The following is a 19,825-nucleotide window of genomic DNA, read 5'->3' on the forward strand; positions in this document are numbered from 1 at the left end:
GTGATACACCTACTCCAATAAGATCACACGTCCTAATAGTGTCACTCCCTGGGCCAAGCATATACAAACCATCGAACTGGATTCAGACAACTGTCTCCTTACAAGTCATCCCTGAGATGTTTGGACTGAGACAACTGCTTACAACAGAAGTTGTTCAGCTCTGGGGAAATCCCCAGCTCCCTACGGGCCTGGGACCTTGAATTTGGTTTCTCCCTAGGATTAAATGGAGTCTGAAAAAGAAATGGTAGTACATAGAATAAGTTTCTCTTGCTTGTTCCCAACAAACAGATCTAGTGGTTCATTACAGAGGGGAGAGCAAAAGGCTGTCTCAGAGTGGGATTGTGAGGGAGAAATAGACAGACAGGCAGACAGGGAGATGGAGAGAGGGAAAGGGAGGAGAAACAGGAGATTTGAGGTGGCCCGGGCACCACACCTGTCTCACCGGTGGTACTTGGTGTCAACAGGCGATGACATAAAGCTGTCACTAGGTCCCTGAGGGCAGGCCGGTGGAAATGCCTGATTGCTAACACCTAAGATGGTCAAGATAGCCCGTGTAAATACAGCACACCATACTCCATGACCTTCTGTGGATCTTGTGCATTAGCCAATGTACTGTCAACATTGTACAGGTGGGGAAACTGAGGCCCAGTGCACTGTGTGTCTCATTCCGTAACACACCGCAGATGGAGGGACTTCCATAGGAAAGACCACAGAGGCCACCCAGTGGTTCCCCTACGTGTTTTGCTCAGGGAGACAGCTGGGAGCATCAGAGTTGTCCTGGAAGGGAGGGTGGATGGCCAAGACTTGCATGTTAGATAGGACATCACGGTGGCTGTGTAGTATAGGGATCACACAAGGCTAGAACAGAGCAACAGAACTGAGGGGCATCTGCTTCAGGTCCCCAGGGGAGAGGAGGTTGACTGGGAGGAGGACATAGGCTTGGTCCAGCCAAGAATTGGACCGAGCCTAGAGTTCTGATGGCAGCAGAACTGGCAAAGACATGGACTTTGTGAAGAGGGAAGGGTAAGATGAGGGGGTTGACTATGGCTTTGAGGCCTCTGGGACTTCACGGGATGCGATGGCTCTTACAGCACAGGGCTGTGAGGGTGACTTAGCTTCCAACGGTCCTCTAAGGAAAGATGCCAAGGGCTAGGCAGCTTCCTGGCTCTGTCCTGAGAAGGCTCATCTGTGCTGGAGACTTAAGGAGCTTTGATCACGGAAGCTGCAGGAATAGATAAGGCCACCAGGACAAGAAGAGGAACCGGAAAGAAAGAACAGAGTCACGGCTAGAACTGAATCATTTCCAGGGTCAGGCAGAGAGGGAGCCTGTGTCCCCAAGGCTGAGAGAACACCCAAGAGGGCACAGACTGGAGAGGGTAGAACACTTGTTCCCAGGGCCCTTCCTGGACCTGGCATTCATTGGCTACTTTGAAAATCATACTTCTTGGGAGGTAGGCAATGGGTCAGTCAGTAAAGTGCATGTCTCACAAGCTTGAGGACCTGAGTTCAATCCCCAGTGTGGATGAAAAGGCAGGAGCAGTGGTTACAATCCCAGAGATGGCAGGACTCGAAGCAGAGACAGACAGATCTTCATGAGTTCCCTGAGCAGTTTAATCTGCTTGCCAAAGTCCCAGGCCTACAAGAAGCCTCACCTCAAACCGAAAGTAGGAGGCATGTGGGATCTGCTACTCAGGATTGTCTTCTGACCTCCACACGCACAAGCACACGGGTGTACACCCACATGTGCATACACGCAACATACATATGCACACGTACAGAGAGACAGAGAGGCAGGACATTCTTGGTCGCAGACACATATGAGTAAGTTGTGTGTTATCAGTGGTTTGTAGCTTACAGAGTTCCCAGAAGGAACAACCACGTGACCCTTGCAGAAGTTAAACCAATAGATGCAGGGATTTGGACCCCTGGCTTCTGAAGCTGTAGCAGCTGGGTGGAGAACTGAGTTCATAGACACAGCCCAGGGCAAGATGACCGCAGTAATTTGGGCCCCTTCCTGGTTCCCCACAGCTCTGCCTGGCTATGGAGGCCAACTAGGGTACTAATTGGTACCCTAGGCTTAAGCACTTTCCCAGAGACCTGCTCTGCACCTGCCCCATGGCCCCTCACACCCCTAAACACCAGGCTAGCAGGTTGCGCCAAGAGCACATTTGTGCACAGAAACTGATTGGTTTCTGACAAATCCAGCTTGGCCTCTTTTTAGCACCTACTCATCCCCAGGAGGGTGGAAATCTGATACACAGCGATTTGCTGCAGACCCACTGCGGGCAGAGTAAGGGTTTGTGGAAGGAATTCCTCCTGGGGAAGCCTGAAATTGTGATTAGCACCTGAGGATTCCAGGGGCCAGGAAGTCAGGTGCTGTCAGCACCAGAAAGGCCGAGCTGGTGACCCACTTGCAGCCAGGAGACCAGGCAGGGCCCCCAGCAGGAGATGGGATGGGCTTCCTGTCTAGGAGAGGCCTCTTGTGACTTGGAATTAGAAAACCCTCTTCTCTCTACCCAGTGTTTCCTGCATCTTCCTGGTCCCTTTTAGACTCTAGAGGATGGAGGTGCGGGCTTTTTACAGCCTCATCTACTAAATGAAAAAACTGGAATTCAGTGGCTAGGATGGGCTTTCCCGAAGGCCACAGTGAGCCAGCATAACCATTGCCACCACCTCAATTTTCATCTCTAGGCCTCCATCACTACAGCCAACACCACCACCTCCACCGTTACTACCAGTCGGCGCTACCGATGTAATCACCACCATTATAGTTACTTCACTATTTTAATCACCACCACCTTCATTATTGCCACCAACATCATCAACATCACCACCACCGCCGCCGCCACCACCACCACCAGCAGCAGCAGCAGTAGCAGTAGCAGCACCATCATTCCTTCTCTTTACTGTCATCCAACATTATTCCAAAAAGATGTTGGCTATCTTGGTCTCAGGCACCACAAGCCATCAGGTCCCCAGACTCACAGAGCCTTCCTTCTATGTCCTGCCCTCCTCTGTACATCTCTCACTCTCATGCTACCTCTCCTCCCATCATCCCACAGTCTTTACTATACACACACACACACACACACACACACACACACACACACACAGAGCTTCCCCAAGTTCCCTGTGTCGACTCCATCTTGCATAAAGCGTGGTTTTTTGTTTGTTTGTTTTTGTTTTTTCTTTTTGTCCAGAGCTGAGGACCAAACCCAGGGCCTTGCGCTCTACCACTGAGCTAAATCCCCAACCCCTATAAAGCGTGGCTTTAACCGAAAGATCCGCAAAAGAAGTTTCAAAACACAGAGGACCGGGGCCGGCGCTGCTTGTGTGTGGAACGACCACGAGGCAACGATGCTCTCTCTGTCTCTGATGCACAGGGCAGCTACTTTACTTCCTGGCTCCCTGTTCTTGTCAGCTGGAGGTCATAGGTCACACTGGGGATGATCCTCAAGTCCTCGATGGTCCTTTCATCCTGACCCTGCGGTGGCTTCCTGAGTCAGGTGAGAGATTCTTTCCAGCCTCCTACTAATGTGCTGGCTTTGAGCAATAAGCTGTGTCCCATTGAGCGAAGAGGACTCCAGGCCCTCGACAGGTAGTCCTTCTGATTGTCTTCCCTAGTGTCTTGCCAGGGAGGTCAGGCTGGCTCCTACACGGGAGGCAACAGTTCCAGTATCCTCAGGGACAGACGTCGCACAAGGGCACAGGAAAGCCCAGGTCCTCTTTTGGCTCTTCTCGCCCAGATCTCCCGCTGTGCACCTCCCCCACACTGACCTTGGACACTGGGATCCAACTTCAAGGATGGGGTTAGGAACACACGGGAAAACTCCATCCGTGCATAACCTTGGGAGAAGTTTAAAAGCCCACCCCCGTCCTCCGCAAGTTTCCTCCCTGGGGTCAAGAGAGGAGGGATAGAGATGACTTCAAGCCACCCAAGGGCCCCAGGGAGTCTAGAGTGAATGCCTCAGCCAAAGGCTGAATTATGCCCCGCAGAGCAAATCTGACAGCCTGGCCCGACTGCCTTCCCCACAGCTGCCTAATGAGACCCTCTGAGTGACTGCGGCTTCAAGGAGAGCAGCCAAGGTGACGATGATGTTCAGGGGACAATGTGGTCACGGAATGACTGACCCAGCCATCGTGTGTGCCTCATGGAGCAGTCATTCCCCAGCCTGCCTGGCGGCTTGGGTCAGCTTTGGGGCTCACAGTTCCCCAGGGCAGGCCCTTTAGAAAGAACGACTCCAAAGTTGCTCTAGAATAAAAGGAGGCCCCCACTCTGGGGCAGGGGCAGCTGGCCACGATGTCCAGCTGCCTACAGGACATGGTGTAGTAGTCTGTAACAGACCTGGTCATTTCACATCGGCCCTGCACAGGACCCTGGGCATCGTTGTTGCTGGGGCCACCTCTGTAATGAGGAGTGTGAAACTCAGACGAGGTTCCAAAGTCACCTCGTGACCTGGACGACCAAATTCACACCAGCCTGCTTGCTTCCCAAAACCTGTGTTTCACCCTTATGCTGTGTGTACCCCACCTCAAGTCCTCCACCCATTCCGCAGGGGAACAGGAGTCAGAGGTCAAAGCCAGTAGGTAGAGCCCAGCCCTGAATGGGGAAGGCAGATAGAGGGGACAGGGGGGTAAGGAGAAAGGATGTGGCATTGGGACAGCCATTGTAATCGCAATGGTCCGCTGAGGTCCAGAGTGAGGAGAAGGCCCGGCTTGCAATGTAGAGTGGGCGTGGCCTGCATTGTACAGTGGGGGTGGCCCACATTGTACAGTGGGCGTGGCTTGCATTGTAGAGTGAGTGGGTGGGGCTTACATTGTAGAGTGAGGAGTAAGACCCACAGAGCTTTGGCAGGGAAACTCTGGTAGGTACCCACACTAGGACTGGCAGCCCTCCCCCCAAAAAAAGTCTGACAGTGTGTGGCAGGGGCCAGTCAGGTAGAAGGGGCTATTCCCAGAGCAGATGGCAAAGGTGTGGGTTTGCTCCAGTTTGGGTCTGAAGGCATCTTCCAACCTACTTGAAGCCTCGGAAAGAGCAGATGCAGAAAATAAGGCTGACCAGCCGCATCACCCAGTGGACCCACCATCCCGAGGTTGCAGGCCTTGGAGGCATTCCTGCCCCCCTTCCCCAATTGGACTTTCTGAGTCTGGGCTCCAAACCAGACAATCTACCCCGGCCACAGCCCAAGGGCCAGCTACCCAGCCTCAAGGTCAAGCTTCCTTTTAGGGTGACCCCAATTCTGCCTCTCTACTTTCCTCCGCTAGAACTCATCACTCATTTCTCTCAAATTCTTGAGGATTAAGGGACCTCCATGGGGGGGTGTAAACTGTGTTTGTGTGGACACCTAAGTACTGCTTCACCCCTTTGGGGTAGCAGCGATAAAAGTATAGTCTTTGGAGTTACACCGCCTGAAAGAAAATCAAGGAAAGGACACTTCCTGGAAGAGGTGACCAAACTGGGTCTTGAAGGATGAATAGGAGTTTGTAAGATGCAGGAAATAGAAGGAATTGAGAAGGAAAAAGGGAAAGCATTAGGGGTGTGAGAAGACCTGTGTGTCTGGGTGACGGGGCAAGACTTGGAGAACGGAGGATGAGTGACCAGTGTATCGGGAGTCCCCAGGTCTGAGGTCAAGGAGGAAGGAGGGTACAGTTCCTCCGATGCTCTAAGAGGTTCCCAGCAGATGTCAGCTGCCCACCACCTGGATGACGCCATGTGTGTGTGCACCCTGCAAGGTCCTCCAAAGACAAGGGCCTAGGCTAGAGTTCTCTAATAGACCTTGAGAGGGAGGTGTTCCCTGGCTAGCCCGGCTTAGCCCTCCTCCATCCCAGGGCTCCAGCCTGTGGTCCTATCGGCCCTCATCTCTTTCTCCTTCCTTTGCTCACTGATCGTTATCCTCAGACCCTTCCAATGCTTCAGACAGGCCGTCCATTTAATTTCGTAAAACCAAACAGCACGCCGGCTCTCTCAGGATGCACGGTGAGCGTGATACGGTCTGTGGAATGTTTCTCAGAGCAGTGAAAAATTTAATTTTTCCCCCCAGCATCAAGATGTGTCAAACATAATTTATGCCTGGACATAATTCATCCCCAAAGATAAATATTGAAACCCAAGAGAGGAGAAGCAGCTGCAGAATTTGCTGGGGCAGGGGGGCTGCAGAGCAGGTCCCCTTCCCATCCTGCCACTGGCGGGGAGAGGGGGAGGGGAGGACGGGGTAGGGGGGAAGCATGGGGAAAACCAAAGTAAAATATAGCTAACCTGAGGTCTGGCCTTAGTCTCCTGCAAATGCTGCGGGCCTTTCTTTTTTCTTATTTTTTTTTTTTACAAGCCTCTTTTGTGTCTGTCGGACTGTTGCTCTGTCTTGCATAAAATCGCTTGCAATAGAAGTCTTCAATTAAAGTCACCTGCTGGTCTTTGTCAGTTGAACTTGATGCTGTCAAATCAGGCAGAGTCCCTTAAGCCAATACAAGTCATTACAGAGGGACTGAATAAAAGCCCTGGCAGGCAGGAGCTCTCTGTGATCAATTGATATCTTCCTTCGCTTGGGCCGGGGGGTGGGGGTCTCAGAGTCCTGCTCCCCACCACCTCATCCCCTCCACAGGGGCCTGCGCCCCTGGATCCAATTAGACCGCAGCTCGGCGGGTCTGAGGGTGCGCTGAAAGGCCATCGGTAGGCGAGCCCATTAATAACTCGCCGGTGCCCTGCGTATTGTAATTGTCAGTCTGCAATTTACAGTAATCCTCCCATGCAAAAACCCAAGTCGCTGCAGCTGATTGGAAATTCATACGCCTGTTTGAAAGAGAAAAACACAGGCCGCATGGGTTAAAAGGCCACAGCACGCAAGCGCGCGTGTTGAGTGACAGACATTTTAGTACTAGCCTGGGACCGTATTTTAAAAGGTCACTGAAAACTCTTGGCTTGGGCTCTCTGACAAACAATGAACGTCCTGGGTATTTATTCGCCATCTCTTTGTTTTTACAGCATGCAGAATAAATGACTTAAATGACGTTGCGCGGGCCTGCATATTGTCATCACGGGTTACAAGTCACTATTAAACTCCGTCAAATCAAACCAAACCCGGTCAAGGCAACAAGGCTGAGAGTTATTTGCATTCCTTCTGTCATAAAAAATCATATCCCCTTACTCAAGACTTTCAATTCGTTATTAAACGCAGCCACAAGAGTATTTCAGGTCTGGCAATATAAGCCCAGGGAAACCTTCTCCGTATAACTCAGTGTAACGACTCAGACCCGATCCCACTAAAAAGTCCCAGTTGAGCGTATCTGGGCGTTCAATCAAGACATACATATTACTTTTAAATAAGATTAGCCTCTATATTTTGCTGCTTAAGTTAAAACTTTTCATGTCTTTTTCTGCTTTTATATAAACTCCAGCATAATTCCGTTTTAGCAAAAAATACTTCAAACAAATTAAAAACCTCAAGTCAAATGTGTCCTTAACGAAAACACTCTTAATGGCATGGCAACGTGTTTGCTGACGTTAAAAACACTTTCCCATAAGATGGATTTTTCGGCCGTCCCCTCCCCCACCCCTTTGCCTTTGTAATTGCAGCAGTGCTGCGTCCCCCTTAGCTGCATAGGCCTTGACTGGTCCCTCTCCACTCGGTCACAGCATCCATTAAAAAAAAAAAAAAGTCCTGTCCTATCTGCCTGCAAGTGGGCTCTAGGTCAATTGTGAATGGAAAGTGATGAGTAAGGTATTTGGGAAAATATAAGGGGAGATTCAGAGTAGAAGGGGACGGGGGTTGCTGTCCCTACAAAGGACACAGGATGGGACACGTGTCTTACTTTAGTTTCTGTTGATGTGCTAAAATACCATGGCAAAAGCAAGGTAGGGGAAAGGGTTTCTTTTAGCGTATAGTTCCAGGCTGCTGTCCATCACTGAGGGAAAGTCACAGCGGAGGGAACATGAAGCAGCCAGTCTGCTGCATCTGTAGGCAAGAAGCAGAGAACGATGACTTAATTAATGCATGCACGCCAGGGCTCAGCTGACTCACTCCAGTCTTAAAGGTCGGAATTCCATGCCTAGGGAATGGTGCCACCCAGAGTGGGCGAGTGTTCCCTCATTGATTAATGTACTTAAGACAATTCCTTTAAAAAAAAATTCTTAGAAGTCCTTCTCCTGAGTGATTCTAAATTGTGTGAAACTTACAAAACTAATGATCACACATAGGGACCATGGGCTATAGTAGTTCCCTGATCTTAGAAGCGTGGAGTGTGAGGGCTCTGTCTATTCCTAATCCAAAAGGGATGGCGATGTCTGCTGTGAGGCGTGAAGATCAGGACAGATGACAGCCGCTGTGAACTGTGAGCCCCCAGTGATCTCATCCTGGCCGGCGGGCACTTAGATCCAAAGAAAGAAAGCTGGGCACTGGCTGTACCACCTGTGCTGGTTCACTGCATTCAGTCATTTGAGGTAACACAGAACTTCCACATTGCACGCTCTCATCTGGTATCTCCTACTTGCCCAGGGTATGCATTGGAATGCTAAAATTTCTCTGGGAGTGGTCTCCTGAAACAGTTAGCAATCAGGGTCCCTTCAGAAGTGAAGCTCAGAGATCAGCTTCACCCTATGGTACGGCAGGTAGATGGCCGACTTTACCTGAGTAAAGTCTACTGTGAGTGCAGGTGAGGCCTGTGAGTGTGGGTGGGGCCTGCGGGTGGGTGGGGCCTTGTGTGGTGGGACCTGCGAGTGTGGGTGGGGCCTATGAGTGAGGGTGGGGCCTGTGGGTGGGTGGGACCTGTGGGTGAGGGTGGGGCCTGTGGGTGAGGGTGGGGCCTGTGGGTGGGTGGGACCTGTGGGTGAGGGTGGGGCCTGTGGGTGAGGGTGGGGCCTGTGAGTGAGGGTGGGGCCTATTGGTAAGTGGGTATGGGGCCCAGGAAGGTGATGGCTGCCAATGCTACAGCAGGGCTACACTCTAGGGCAAAGATGCAAAGGTTTGCGCCAATAATGAGGGTTTCCCCCTCAATGAACTAGTTCATGGGCATAGAAAGGTCCGAGGTAGGCTGATGGGGCAGACCCTTTCAAAGCCAATCTAGACCTTCCTGAGAGGAAAGCTATGGAGTTTGGGGGCAGCAAGCAGCCAGGTACCTGCATCTAGAAGAGGGTGAAAGCTGCTAGCAGCTATGGAGCACGAGAGAAACCAGAGGCCAGGTGAGCCCTTCTCTACAGGAGAGCCTTGACTACAGCTTTGGAGACTCCAGAAAGACCCTTCCTAGGCTGTACTGGGATGCCAGGTCAGGAAGAATGTAAGCTAATAAACGCGTATTCTCAGCCACTAAGCATGGGGGGCTCATTACGTGGTAACAGAAAGGAAACACTCATGGAGTAATGGAGCCCCTGACCAGCAAGCATCTGAAAGCTGTTCCTCAGCCCTACACAGACTCCCTCATACGGCAATCTGAACATCGCATACTTTAAGGCCTCTTGTTCTTAGAGACATTTATATAAATAATCTACTTCTTTCTTAATTTGGCTGTCACTGTGCTCTCTAAGACAAATATCTTTTCCTTTTTAAAAGCCCCAAACAGGCAGCACCCCTGACATCAGTATAAAATTCTCTTGTTAAGCCCACAAAAATTAACACCTTATGAGAAAAGCTGTACCTTTAAAAAAAAAAAAAAAAAACACCTGACCAAATATTTCACAAAAGCAACACACAGCAAATTCCTAGGGTGGATTCTCTGGATTTACAACCATCAAACTATATTAAACTTAACAATATCAAGATTTATTCCCTATTAAGTAGAGTCTCGTTTGGGTAATAGCTCACATTTGGTCCCAGAGGGTCTCAAATGCCTTCTGCCCTTCACCGTACTTTGTCATAATTCATAGCAAGGTGTTTCAGAGCCTCGTTATGAGGCCGTGCTGCTACATTGGGGCATGGCATACTTACCTGAGAAAAGCGGTGCATACTGCATTTGGAGACACAACACAGAAATGGCCCCTGAGCCATGGAGGAGACACGGAGCACCAAGGGGTAGCCCTCACTGGCTGTGTCCCCTGGGCACCAATAGCCCTCACAAGTTCATGCTCCAGTCATATCAAATGTTAGTGTCTGGCTGGCCTCTGTCTCTAAGCTGTACCATTAAAAAAGCTAAAGGTGACGAACAGACAGAATTGGGGCACCATGGAGACAGGACAGCAAAACACATCTTGTCTCATGTTTGTATCTGCTCATAGCTGTCCCCCCTGTGGGGTCCCCAGGGACATGTCTTCTCAAGGCCGACGCTGAGGCTAACTCAGAGATTCCAATTGTGCTGTGAAACACTGGCCTGGTGACACCCACCTTACATCCTGGGAACCCAGAATTGCAAGAGGGGGAGAATTTCCCATGGCCGTGGAGCTGCTCACACTGAAAATTACAACCTTGGGTCGAAATGTGGAAATCAATTTTGAAGATTTTTTAGTGATCAAGGACTTTTAAGTTATTCTTTTAGAAAGAAAAAGATTTATTTATTCCATGTAGATGAGTACACTGTAGCTGTCTTCAGACACACCAGAAGAGGCCGTTGGATCCCATTACAGATGGTTGTGAGCTACACATGGTAGCTGGGATTTGAACTTAGGACCTCGGAAAAAGCAGTTAATGCTCTTAACCGCCGAGCCATCTCTAAAACACATAGGGTTTGGGGCTGGTGTAGCTGCTCAGTGGCAGAGCTCTTACCTAGCCTACATAAGACCTGAGACTTAGCCCCCTGTCCTGCCTGGAAGAAAAGGAAGTTCTGGTCTTTCATCAGAGCTGGCGACTTCAGAATGCACACAGCCTCTCATCCAAAGAATGAGTGTCTTCATCTCTGTGCTTTCTGCTGTGATAAAATACTCAGAGAAAAGAAGCTCAGGGGCAGAGTCCCTCCTGGTTCACAGTCCAACGGTAATGGTCCGCCATGGCGGGGAGGAGCTTGAAGCAGCTGGGCACATGGCGCTGTAGTCAGCATGAGCTAGTGCTCAACCCATTTCTCCCTTTTTTATTCAGTTGAACCCTATGAGGGAGGAACGGTCCCACCTCCCAGGAGAGTCTACAATCTGTCAAGATGACAGCTAACACTGAGCATAGTGAACAGCCTGTGAGGAGATGCTCATCGCTGCGCCATAACTACAAGCGCGAGGTCCTCTGGAGAACTACTTATCCCTCAAAGGGTAGCATGCCTCACTCCTTATGTGGCGGGTTGAATAGGAATGACCCCCATAGGCTCGCGGATTTGAATGCTCTCATTAGTGAGTGGAGACACTTGACAGGGATTAGGAGGTGTGGCCTTGTTGGAGGAAGTGTGTCATTGAGGGTGGGCTTCAGGGTGGTTTTCATGCTCAAGCCAAGCCCACTGTCTCTCTCTCCATACTGCCTTTGGATCCAGACTCAGGACTCTGAGCTTCTCTCTAGCATGTGTGCCTGCATGCCACCATGCTTCCCGCCATGATGGTAACCTCTGAACTGCAAGCCAGTCTGTTAAATGTTTTCCTTTATGAGAGTTGCTGTGGTCCTGGTGTCTCTGCACAGTAATGGAACATTGACTAAGATGCCTTGCGCCCTTAGGCTCCCGTCTTCTGGTACTGTATTCTTACCGACTTTAAGTGTGCCTCCCAGGCCAACCCTACTGTACAGAGAAGGAGACAGAACCACAAGAGGTCAGGACCTGGCTGAAGAGTGAGGGAGCCCGGTTCACTCAGGCATGACCCTCCATGCTCCCCACTGACTAGCTATATGACTAGGAATATGTGTGGGCCTCAGATAGTCTAGATACCCAGAGATTCTGGCTGGTTATACGCACCTTCCCTTTGTCAACAACAGTTGAGCTAAGTTCTAAGAGCTTCAGTTCTGAAAAGACTCCATCATCTATTTATAAACGAGACCACATTGGCGCATTGGACAGCCTGACTCAGCCCTTCATACGAGAATAGGTGAATATAATTTAAAAACTAAAGGCTATGGAGAAGCCTATCACTGATGTAATAGGCTTCAGATCCCAGGGAGGTGGAGGCAACGGCCTGCTGACCAGACTTCACTACTTAGCGAACTCCAGCCTGTGAGAGAACTTGTCTCAAAATAGGTAGATGGTACCTGAGGAACGACACACCTCAGCTTTCCCTCTGGCCTCCACGCACATGCTCATGCACACACGAGCAAACTGCCACACTCCCACGCAAACCCACCACACATACACAAAAAGTCCAAAGTGACCTTACAGCTTTCAAACAAAACAAAGACAGGAAAAAAAAAAACTAACAGGAACAACGAACCCCAGAAAGTTCAAACTTATCTCCATTAATGCCACTTGTCAACTGCTTGAGGCGGAAGGCAAAGCTGAGAGCACACCTTTGAAGCATAGAGAGCCAGGCCTGCTGTCACACGCTGCACAGAGCAGCGCAGGCTTGAGCTGTACCTGCATCACACAGGCCCCGGCAGGGACAGGCCAGCAGTAGCTGGTTCGAAGCAGAGCTGGAGGATTGCAGCCTGCCCGAGGACTGCTCTACTCACCAGGCAAGCCAGGTCCTGCCCAGCTCAGTAGCTGCTTCGAAACATTGGAGACCAACAGAGGCCTCGGTGCTTGTCTGCCGCCCATACCCACTCCCCAGAGAACTCATAGCAACAGCACAACAGCCCCAATGCAGCTCCAGGACAGGGTGGAAGCAGGAACGGGGACAACGGGAAAACGAGAAGCCGCTACCCATAGAAATGCTTCGTTACCAGATGGCAGTATCTATTTTTGGGGTGTAGCTTGTTTTCCCCGCAGGATGTAACTGCTTATGACCAGGTCAGGAGCCTACGTTCCTTTCTGCTGTGTCTCCAGAGCTCTGAAACAGTGAACTAAGCTGTTTAGCAGCCAGAGTTTAAAGAAGAAACATCGACCACAAGATGCAGTGTTCATCCAGACCAAAGCTTTAAGAGTCAAGATTTTTGAGACAGTTTTCTACGGGCTCCACTCAATACCTATACATCTTGTGTCCCAAGGCCCTGCTTTCTCCGTAAGCCAGCAATGTACTGATACTCAGAAGGGCCCAGCTCCCTCCCACTTCCCTTGGCAAAAATATTGTTTTAAGAGAAAACACAAAACAAACCAACCTAGCAAACAGGAGATTGCCCTGCCCTTTATTCTGCTGCCCATCCTGGTCCTCCTATGACTCATCTTCCCAGTAACTATTCTCACAGAGGCAATGGAGACCGTAAGAATCGAGGACAGCACCGCACTTCAGCTGCACACAGCTTGAAGCAGCAGTGGCCCCAGCTGAGGGGTTGAGCACAGGAGGTGGCATCTAGAGCTACAGCTGGAGGCTAGGGTGGATGGCAGGGGTGGGAAGTTTCAGTTACGCCTGGCAATACAGAGATGGGGTTCTTAGATGCTGCAGAGTGGGCCCTGGGGGGGGAGACACGACCCCTCATTCTGAGCTGGGTCAGGTGCAGTTAGTTCCTCTGAGGGAGACAACCTTCATGGATCATGGCTCCACCCTTCCAGGATTATTAGAGGCTGATATGTAGAAGCAGAGAGACTGGTTTTTATATAAAACATACTCCATAAACCTTCTGCTTCATGCTGGCTCACTGCGCCAGAAATGGGTCCCCTTCTAGCCCAATGGCAGGGCAGCTGGGCACTTACTGGTGTGACAGATCAGGTTGGAGTCCCAAATGCCGTCCGAGCTGTTTGATCGTGCCCACACATATCCTGAAGACATTGCTTGGGGATGTCACTAAGTGCAACCTTGAAGGTGTCTATGGCCAAAGAAGTTGAGAGAAATGCAGTCCTCCCTGAGTTGCACTGCACTCAGGCATACAAAACACGACAAGCCCCGAAAAGGGCACTCGAATTTCACCCACGACTGCCCAACCATCTTTAACAGCACATTTTAAATGTGTTGCCGTATTACATCTCTGGATATCTCCAGAATCCACCCGTCTCCATTCCACAGGGCAGATTTATTTCCACAGGAAGGGAGTGAGGATGAAGGCAAACCCATCCTGAGTGTAAGCAGCTCATGGAAATTAGTTTCTCAGAAATGCCAGAGAATATTCGGAGATGTAAACAACCCTCCCTCACTTCTAGCTAGTGACTTTCTAGTGACTCTGCTCATACGCCAACCACCACCCCCACAACCTCTGCCCAGGGAAGCCGAGTTACCAGACCAGAAACATGCTGACACTCTACAGGGTGAGAGAGCACCTCGGGCTTTGGCTGGGAGGTGCATACATCCCAGTGTAGCTCACTCTGATGGAAAGAACCACTCCTCTCCCAGCTGCCACCAGCCCGGGGCCCTTCTGCTCGCCTTAGTTCTCAGAAGCTTTACTTTGCTCAGATGCAGTCGACAGCGCAATCTCAAGCTCACTGCTCCCTCCCCGTGCTTCATCAGTCTATCCACGGTGTGTGTGTGTGTGTGTGTGTGTGTGTGTGTGTGTGTGTGTGTGTGTGTGTGTACATGTGTACTAATAACTGGCATCTGGCAGGGACTTGAGACTCACCTGGCAAGCTCAATCCAGTCTTTCACAGGACCCCGGTCCTTTCCCCTAAAGTCAGCTAAGCTAGCAGGCCACCCAGCACAGCGGCCAGGCCACCAGAACTACCCTAGCCTGCTCACACCATCTTCTTGGTGCGGCTCTTCTCACGACTGTCAGGAACAGAGCATAAGTGTGAACTTTAGCATAGGCCCTGCCTAGTCCACCCTTCTACCTCTTACTCACCACAGGCCCACAAGCCGTTAGCTGAAGTCCTTGGGGCCAAGGCAGGCTCCGCTGCAGGGCTGACTCAGGCCATTTCCCATCACAGGCCCCTCTGCAGGGAAAGAGGTTTATGGACGCACGTGCCAGTGGGGCGGAGGCTACTCAGTTTGTCAGGCTCTGTACCAACTCTACAAGTTGGCTCTCAGTGCTTTCTAAACTTGAGTATTCAGAACTGGGGAGGTGGGGGGTGGAGGAAGAGGGAGAGGGAAAGGGAGAGGCTGGGGCAGGGAATGTTGGTGCACACATTAGTGATTACTGGTTGTTAACTTTAGGAATTACCGGAAAACAAAACCAAGCAGGCAACCCCGACAGAATTTCTACCAATCTGCTAGTTTTATTAAGAAGTACCATGTGAGTGTGTACTCAGAGTGCTGCCTTGTCAAAGTGAGAAGGGAATGCTCATGGGTGCTAAAATGTACAGAAAAGAAACTACATTCTACCCACTTACCATCTCCTCACAGCCTGGTGACCCTCTCATGTTCCTGACTTTTGGAAATGTTAAAAGTTTAAACTAATAAAATCTTCACTTAAGCAACAATGGTGGAAATGTGTTCCGAGGATCTGGAAGTGAACATTCTGTCCGCTTTGTTTCAAACTAACCTAATTCAATAAGGAACGCATCAAGTAAGTCAGAGACAATCCAAGAGTTGGCACACACCAACCAGCACGGTGGGATTTCAGCAAAGCACAGTGCTATTACAGAGGCCGTCAGAGGACAACTGTTACTGTGTCATCTCTCAGGAACGCAAGCTTACTAAAATATGCAACTCGTGAGCTTTTCTATGGGATGAAAACCTTTGGAGACCACCCTGCTACAACTGAACTGTTTACACTGCACTAAGTAAAAACATTAAAACAAAAACAAAAAAGGAAGATAAAAAGACACAGAGTGAACAGACAATAACTTTATTGGCTACAATTATTAAAAAGAAAAACAAACGGAACGGAAAGCTAAAGGTGACTGTGGTCCGGAGGTGCTGTTGCAGCTCTACAGTGACCGCTGTATGCACAAATACGTTTCTTTAAAAGGCTGCAGCATGTGACGGACGTAGTTCATTGTCAGCGGAACGCTCAGCCTGACTTCGCTAGTGACTCCCCTTTATTTACAGCAGAGAAGGCAGATGCGTTCTTCCGCTATGGAACCAGCAGCCGAGGCAAACTCTGGGGCCATCTATGACACTGAAACTGTCTGTGGTTGTTTAGCAAAGAAAAACAGACAAGAAAATAATGAATAAAGTACTATCTGCAAGTTAGAGGTGATCATTTTCCCTGCCAGTGGACAACACACGGTCTCCATGGCAGACACACCACCTTTACAGTCATTTCAACTATCTTTAAAATGTCTCATATACAGTATAAACTACAGAATTTATTGAAAAATAATTAAATTCCAGAGAAGCGATCAGCAGGTGGGAAGCTATGGGTTCTCGGACGTTGTTAAGCACAGAGGAGACACAGAGCCCGCTGCAGACACAGTTGGCTAAGGATGCGGCTGGCGGCTCAGCTCAGGGGCTGTGAAATAAAGGTGCAAGGCCTCCGTTTGCCAGCGTTACGTTTGTGCAGGAGGACTAGGTGCCTTCACCGAGCAAGGAGTAGTTTTAAATCAATAGGCCCTACAAGCAAACCGGGAGGTTGTGGATTTTTGACTGTTCTCCACGCTCGCAGCCACTGTCTGGTGGCTGCTGGTGAGCGACTGTACACAGGAACTGAACGGCAGAACCAAAACAGCCTCAAGTCCCTGCTAATCACACAGTGTGTCTGCACTGTTCTGAGGACGGACTACTGTCGAGACAATAAAAACATCAGTATTTTAAATGATAATTATAGGAGTGTTAGAGGTTATTCTAAATTTAATCATTTCATATAATATAAATGAAAAAAGAAACGTAACCAAAACATTTAAAAAGCATAATTAAGTGTTCAGTCAACACATTTCTGCCGTGCTTTCACTTTACAGACAGAAGAAAATGCCACAGACAAAGTAATAATAATAGCTAAAGTGTGCAAGTGTGTGACAAGCTGTAGGCATCCCCGTATGTTGTCAAGTCAGAACCACAGGCCTCCCCTCTGGAACACTGGCCAGCCCATGCTTCATGGACACAACCCAACAGAAGACAGGGCCTCCCTCCCTCCCTCTGTACGGCTGGGATTGCCAAGGGGCCACAGGGGGTGTCCCAGTACTGCAGCACCCCAGGAGCTCACGCACAGCCACAGCATCTGTGCAGCGGCCCACCTCGTCCTCACAGCCGCTGGCTGGCTTCTCCTCCTCCTGCTACACTGGCAGGGGAGGCACACGAAGTCATCACGGGAGGGAACAGAACAACTTTTCTCTAAAATGCAGTCTTTCAACCAGTGAGAGCCTGGGGACAACTCCCCAACACAAATGCATTCCTGATCTTCGCGTGTGTCTAACTCGTCATCGTACTTCTGATTCCCCAACTTGGTCTCTGGGTAAATCACAGTATGATTCAAACTGTGGGTCAAATTAATTTTCAGGTACTTTTATCAAACAACAACCAAAAAGAGGCGGGTACGGGGGGATAAAAGGAAAAACAGCCCAAGTTTGCTACTGATACAACATTCTGAATAGTGGCATAAAATTTGAGCCCTGAGAATGGATGATCTAAGCATATCCAATTCTGATCTTTTTAATATTAACAAAAAAATACTCTCCTTATGGTTACAAAATATATTGAGGCATTTTCTTCCACCAGGAATGGAACTGTAAAACAGTCTGATTTTGGTGCCAGGATGCCAGAGCACCCCAGGACATAAATGCACAAATCACAATGCAGAGAATCAGGTAGTTTATAAATTACCAAGAGACGGTAATAGGACAACAAATTCCACCTCCCACAATCCCACCCTACCTTACTATCTCACTGTACAAATTATAGCTACAACATTCAAAAGATCACCTGGTTTGCACATGCTATGATGTCTTGCATTAAGGTTTGTGTGTGTGTGTGGGGGGGTGTGTGTTTGTATGTAGGGGTGTGTGTGTGTGTGTGTGTGTGTGTATGTGTGTGTGTGTGTGTGCATGGGGGAGAGGGATGTTCTAAATCAAATAGACAACTACAATTTCAAGTTAGAATTAAATATTTAAGATGAGTCAGCCAAATTGATTTCACCAAACACTAATTCAGATCCCGATTTTCAGATGGGCAATTACGTAATCCTTGGAGAAGCTCACTCTCCCCCCCTTCACGTGGGGTACCTGACAGCCCGAGTGCTCAGCGCACACGGCGTCTCTCTCGAGCGGATGGTGCAGTGAAGCCAAAGGTGACTGGAACCTAAGTGCAGCATTGCATGAAGCATCAGCCTCAGAAGACGTGTGGGAAGCACGAGCCACCCTGGCTCAGCGTGCTGAAACTTCAAGCGTAATAGGGCTAAATGCAGCAAAACTCTCCTGTATGTCGGTGGGAGGGCATGAGCAACCCATATAGCATTTTAAAATGTAAATTAAGAGGTATTATAGTCACAGTGCAAAAAATTAAACTTCAAGCATGATACATAAACATAGCACCAACGGGAAAATGCACGCAAAGGGAGGGGACTGAGGTGTGTAAGTGAAGAGGGCCCACAAGCCCGGTCCAGGCGCTTCAGCAAATGCCTAAACAGCTTTAGTTTCTCTGATTCTGAGATGAACTAAGGACCTAGTTTATCTAAACTCACGACTTCCACCCCAGACGAGTCAGTCCTGGCAGTCTGCCTCAATGCTGACCCCATGAGACTGACGGCCCAGCATGGGTGACTCTGGCAACACTGCCAGGACGTGCTCCAGTACAAACCTGCGGCATGTCTATCTAGGCGGACTGCATCTCAGGCTCATTTTGTCAATGAACAATGGTCGACTGGGCAAGCACTTCCACCACTGGGACCCCTGGCAGAAAGTTCTGAGGAAAACTGGGCATCTAGCCACATATCCTGTCTATAATGGTGCTTTAAAACTCCATCTACTCACGCCGGGTTTTCGAATGTTTTCAGGACACGCAACAGAAATCCTACTGCAGTAATTCTGGTGCAGGTGCTCTGGTGAGCTGCCACCCATCTCATCCAATGCATAACCCGGGAAGGCAAGATAAGAAAGCAAACTATCAGGCCCGTACTTTTAAGGCAAGAGCCCTCTGCAGCACTACGTGACCTCTGAAAACCTGGCCTCGACTCATCGATGGCCAACACTGACTCCAAGTCTGTCCCTTACTACTATGTGCCACAGCGACAGGGGGCTGCCCCGCCCCTTCCTCCACTGCCCTCCACAACACCAGAGCTTCCTTTGCAAACTGTTCTGCTTTGCTGGGCTTGACAACTGCAGCAAACAGGCACTGGTGTGGAGGAACCGCAGGGTCAGGACCCCCGAGCTCTAGGGACTGTCAGAGGGTTAAGCTCCATGATCTCTAACACCAAGCCAAGTCAAGTCAACAGAAATGAAATGTGAAAACAAAAACAAACAAATAAAAACCCAGAAACCTGTCAAAGTGATTTAAAAACTCGCCAATAAACACCAGCATCAAAGCGCTCCTGTGACTAAACAAAGCAGGGTGGATAAAGAAGACAAGATTGTGTCTGCGCAAAAACTAAAGCTACAATTAGTTCCAAAGAGTTTATACACATATTAAAGGTTTTATTCTGTTATCTATCTCATTATCAAACTTTAAGTTCTGCCGTCAATCTTTCTGCTCTGTGTCGGCTTGAGTCATCCTTTGTGGTGTGCTGCTATGGTTCTGGTCACTGCCTTGCCGCCTGTGAGTCTGGAAGCTTCAGCTGTTAGGAACCAGAGGCTGGTTAGCTTTGAGGCTGCGGAGGGCTCTTCGTGCTGCAGCAGACTTTGCGATCCTGTAGCTCCGGCCGACACCTTTAAACTTCCCCTTTCCCACCACTTCCACGGTGACTCTGACCTTCCCATCGTAAGTTCTCTCCGCTGGGCTGCAAAACCCCAGACAGTTGAGTTAGAAATCACAAGTATTTGTTATTACTGTCAGTCAGCACCTCTAGCCCTCCTGGGCCAAGTCTGGCCTCTGAGCTGACCGTGTACTAGGCCTCATCACACACAGGCCGCTCTCCCCTCCCGCACTCCCATGACTTCACTTTATGAAAAC

The 19,825-nt window shown here is 49.6% G+C and overlaps 1 protein-coding gene across 5 annotated transcripts in view; it reads right to left on the bottom strand.

Moving 5' to 3' along the window:
- Positions 1-15,616: 15,616 nt before the first annotated feature.
- Dicer1 (dicer 1 ribonuclease III) overlaps positions 15,617-19,825 on the bottom strand; it is a 64,991-nt gene continuing 60,782 nt past the window's right edge. For 4 of the 5 annotated variants that reach the window (XM_087552903.1, XM_087552906.1, XM_087552904.1 and 1 more), the window contains one exon: positions 15,617-19,652. In XM_087552903.1, coding sequence (XP_087409029.1) covers positions 19,487-19,652 — 166 coding nt within the window. In that variant the 3' untranslated portion in view covers positions 15,617-19,486. 5 annotated transcript variants of the gene reach the window in all.

The sequence above is a fragment of the Rattus norvegicus genome, chromosome 6, assembly GCF_021556685.1.
Source record: "Rattus norvegicus strain SHRSP/BbbUtx chromosome 6, alternate assembly SHRSP_T2T, whole genome shotgun sequence".
Classification (NCBI taxonomy): Eukaryota; Metazoa; Chordata; class Mammalia; order Rodentia; family Muridae; genus Rattus; species Rattus norvegicus.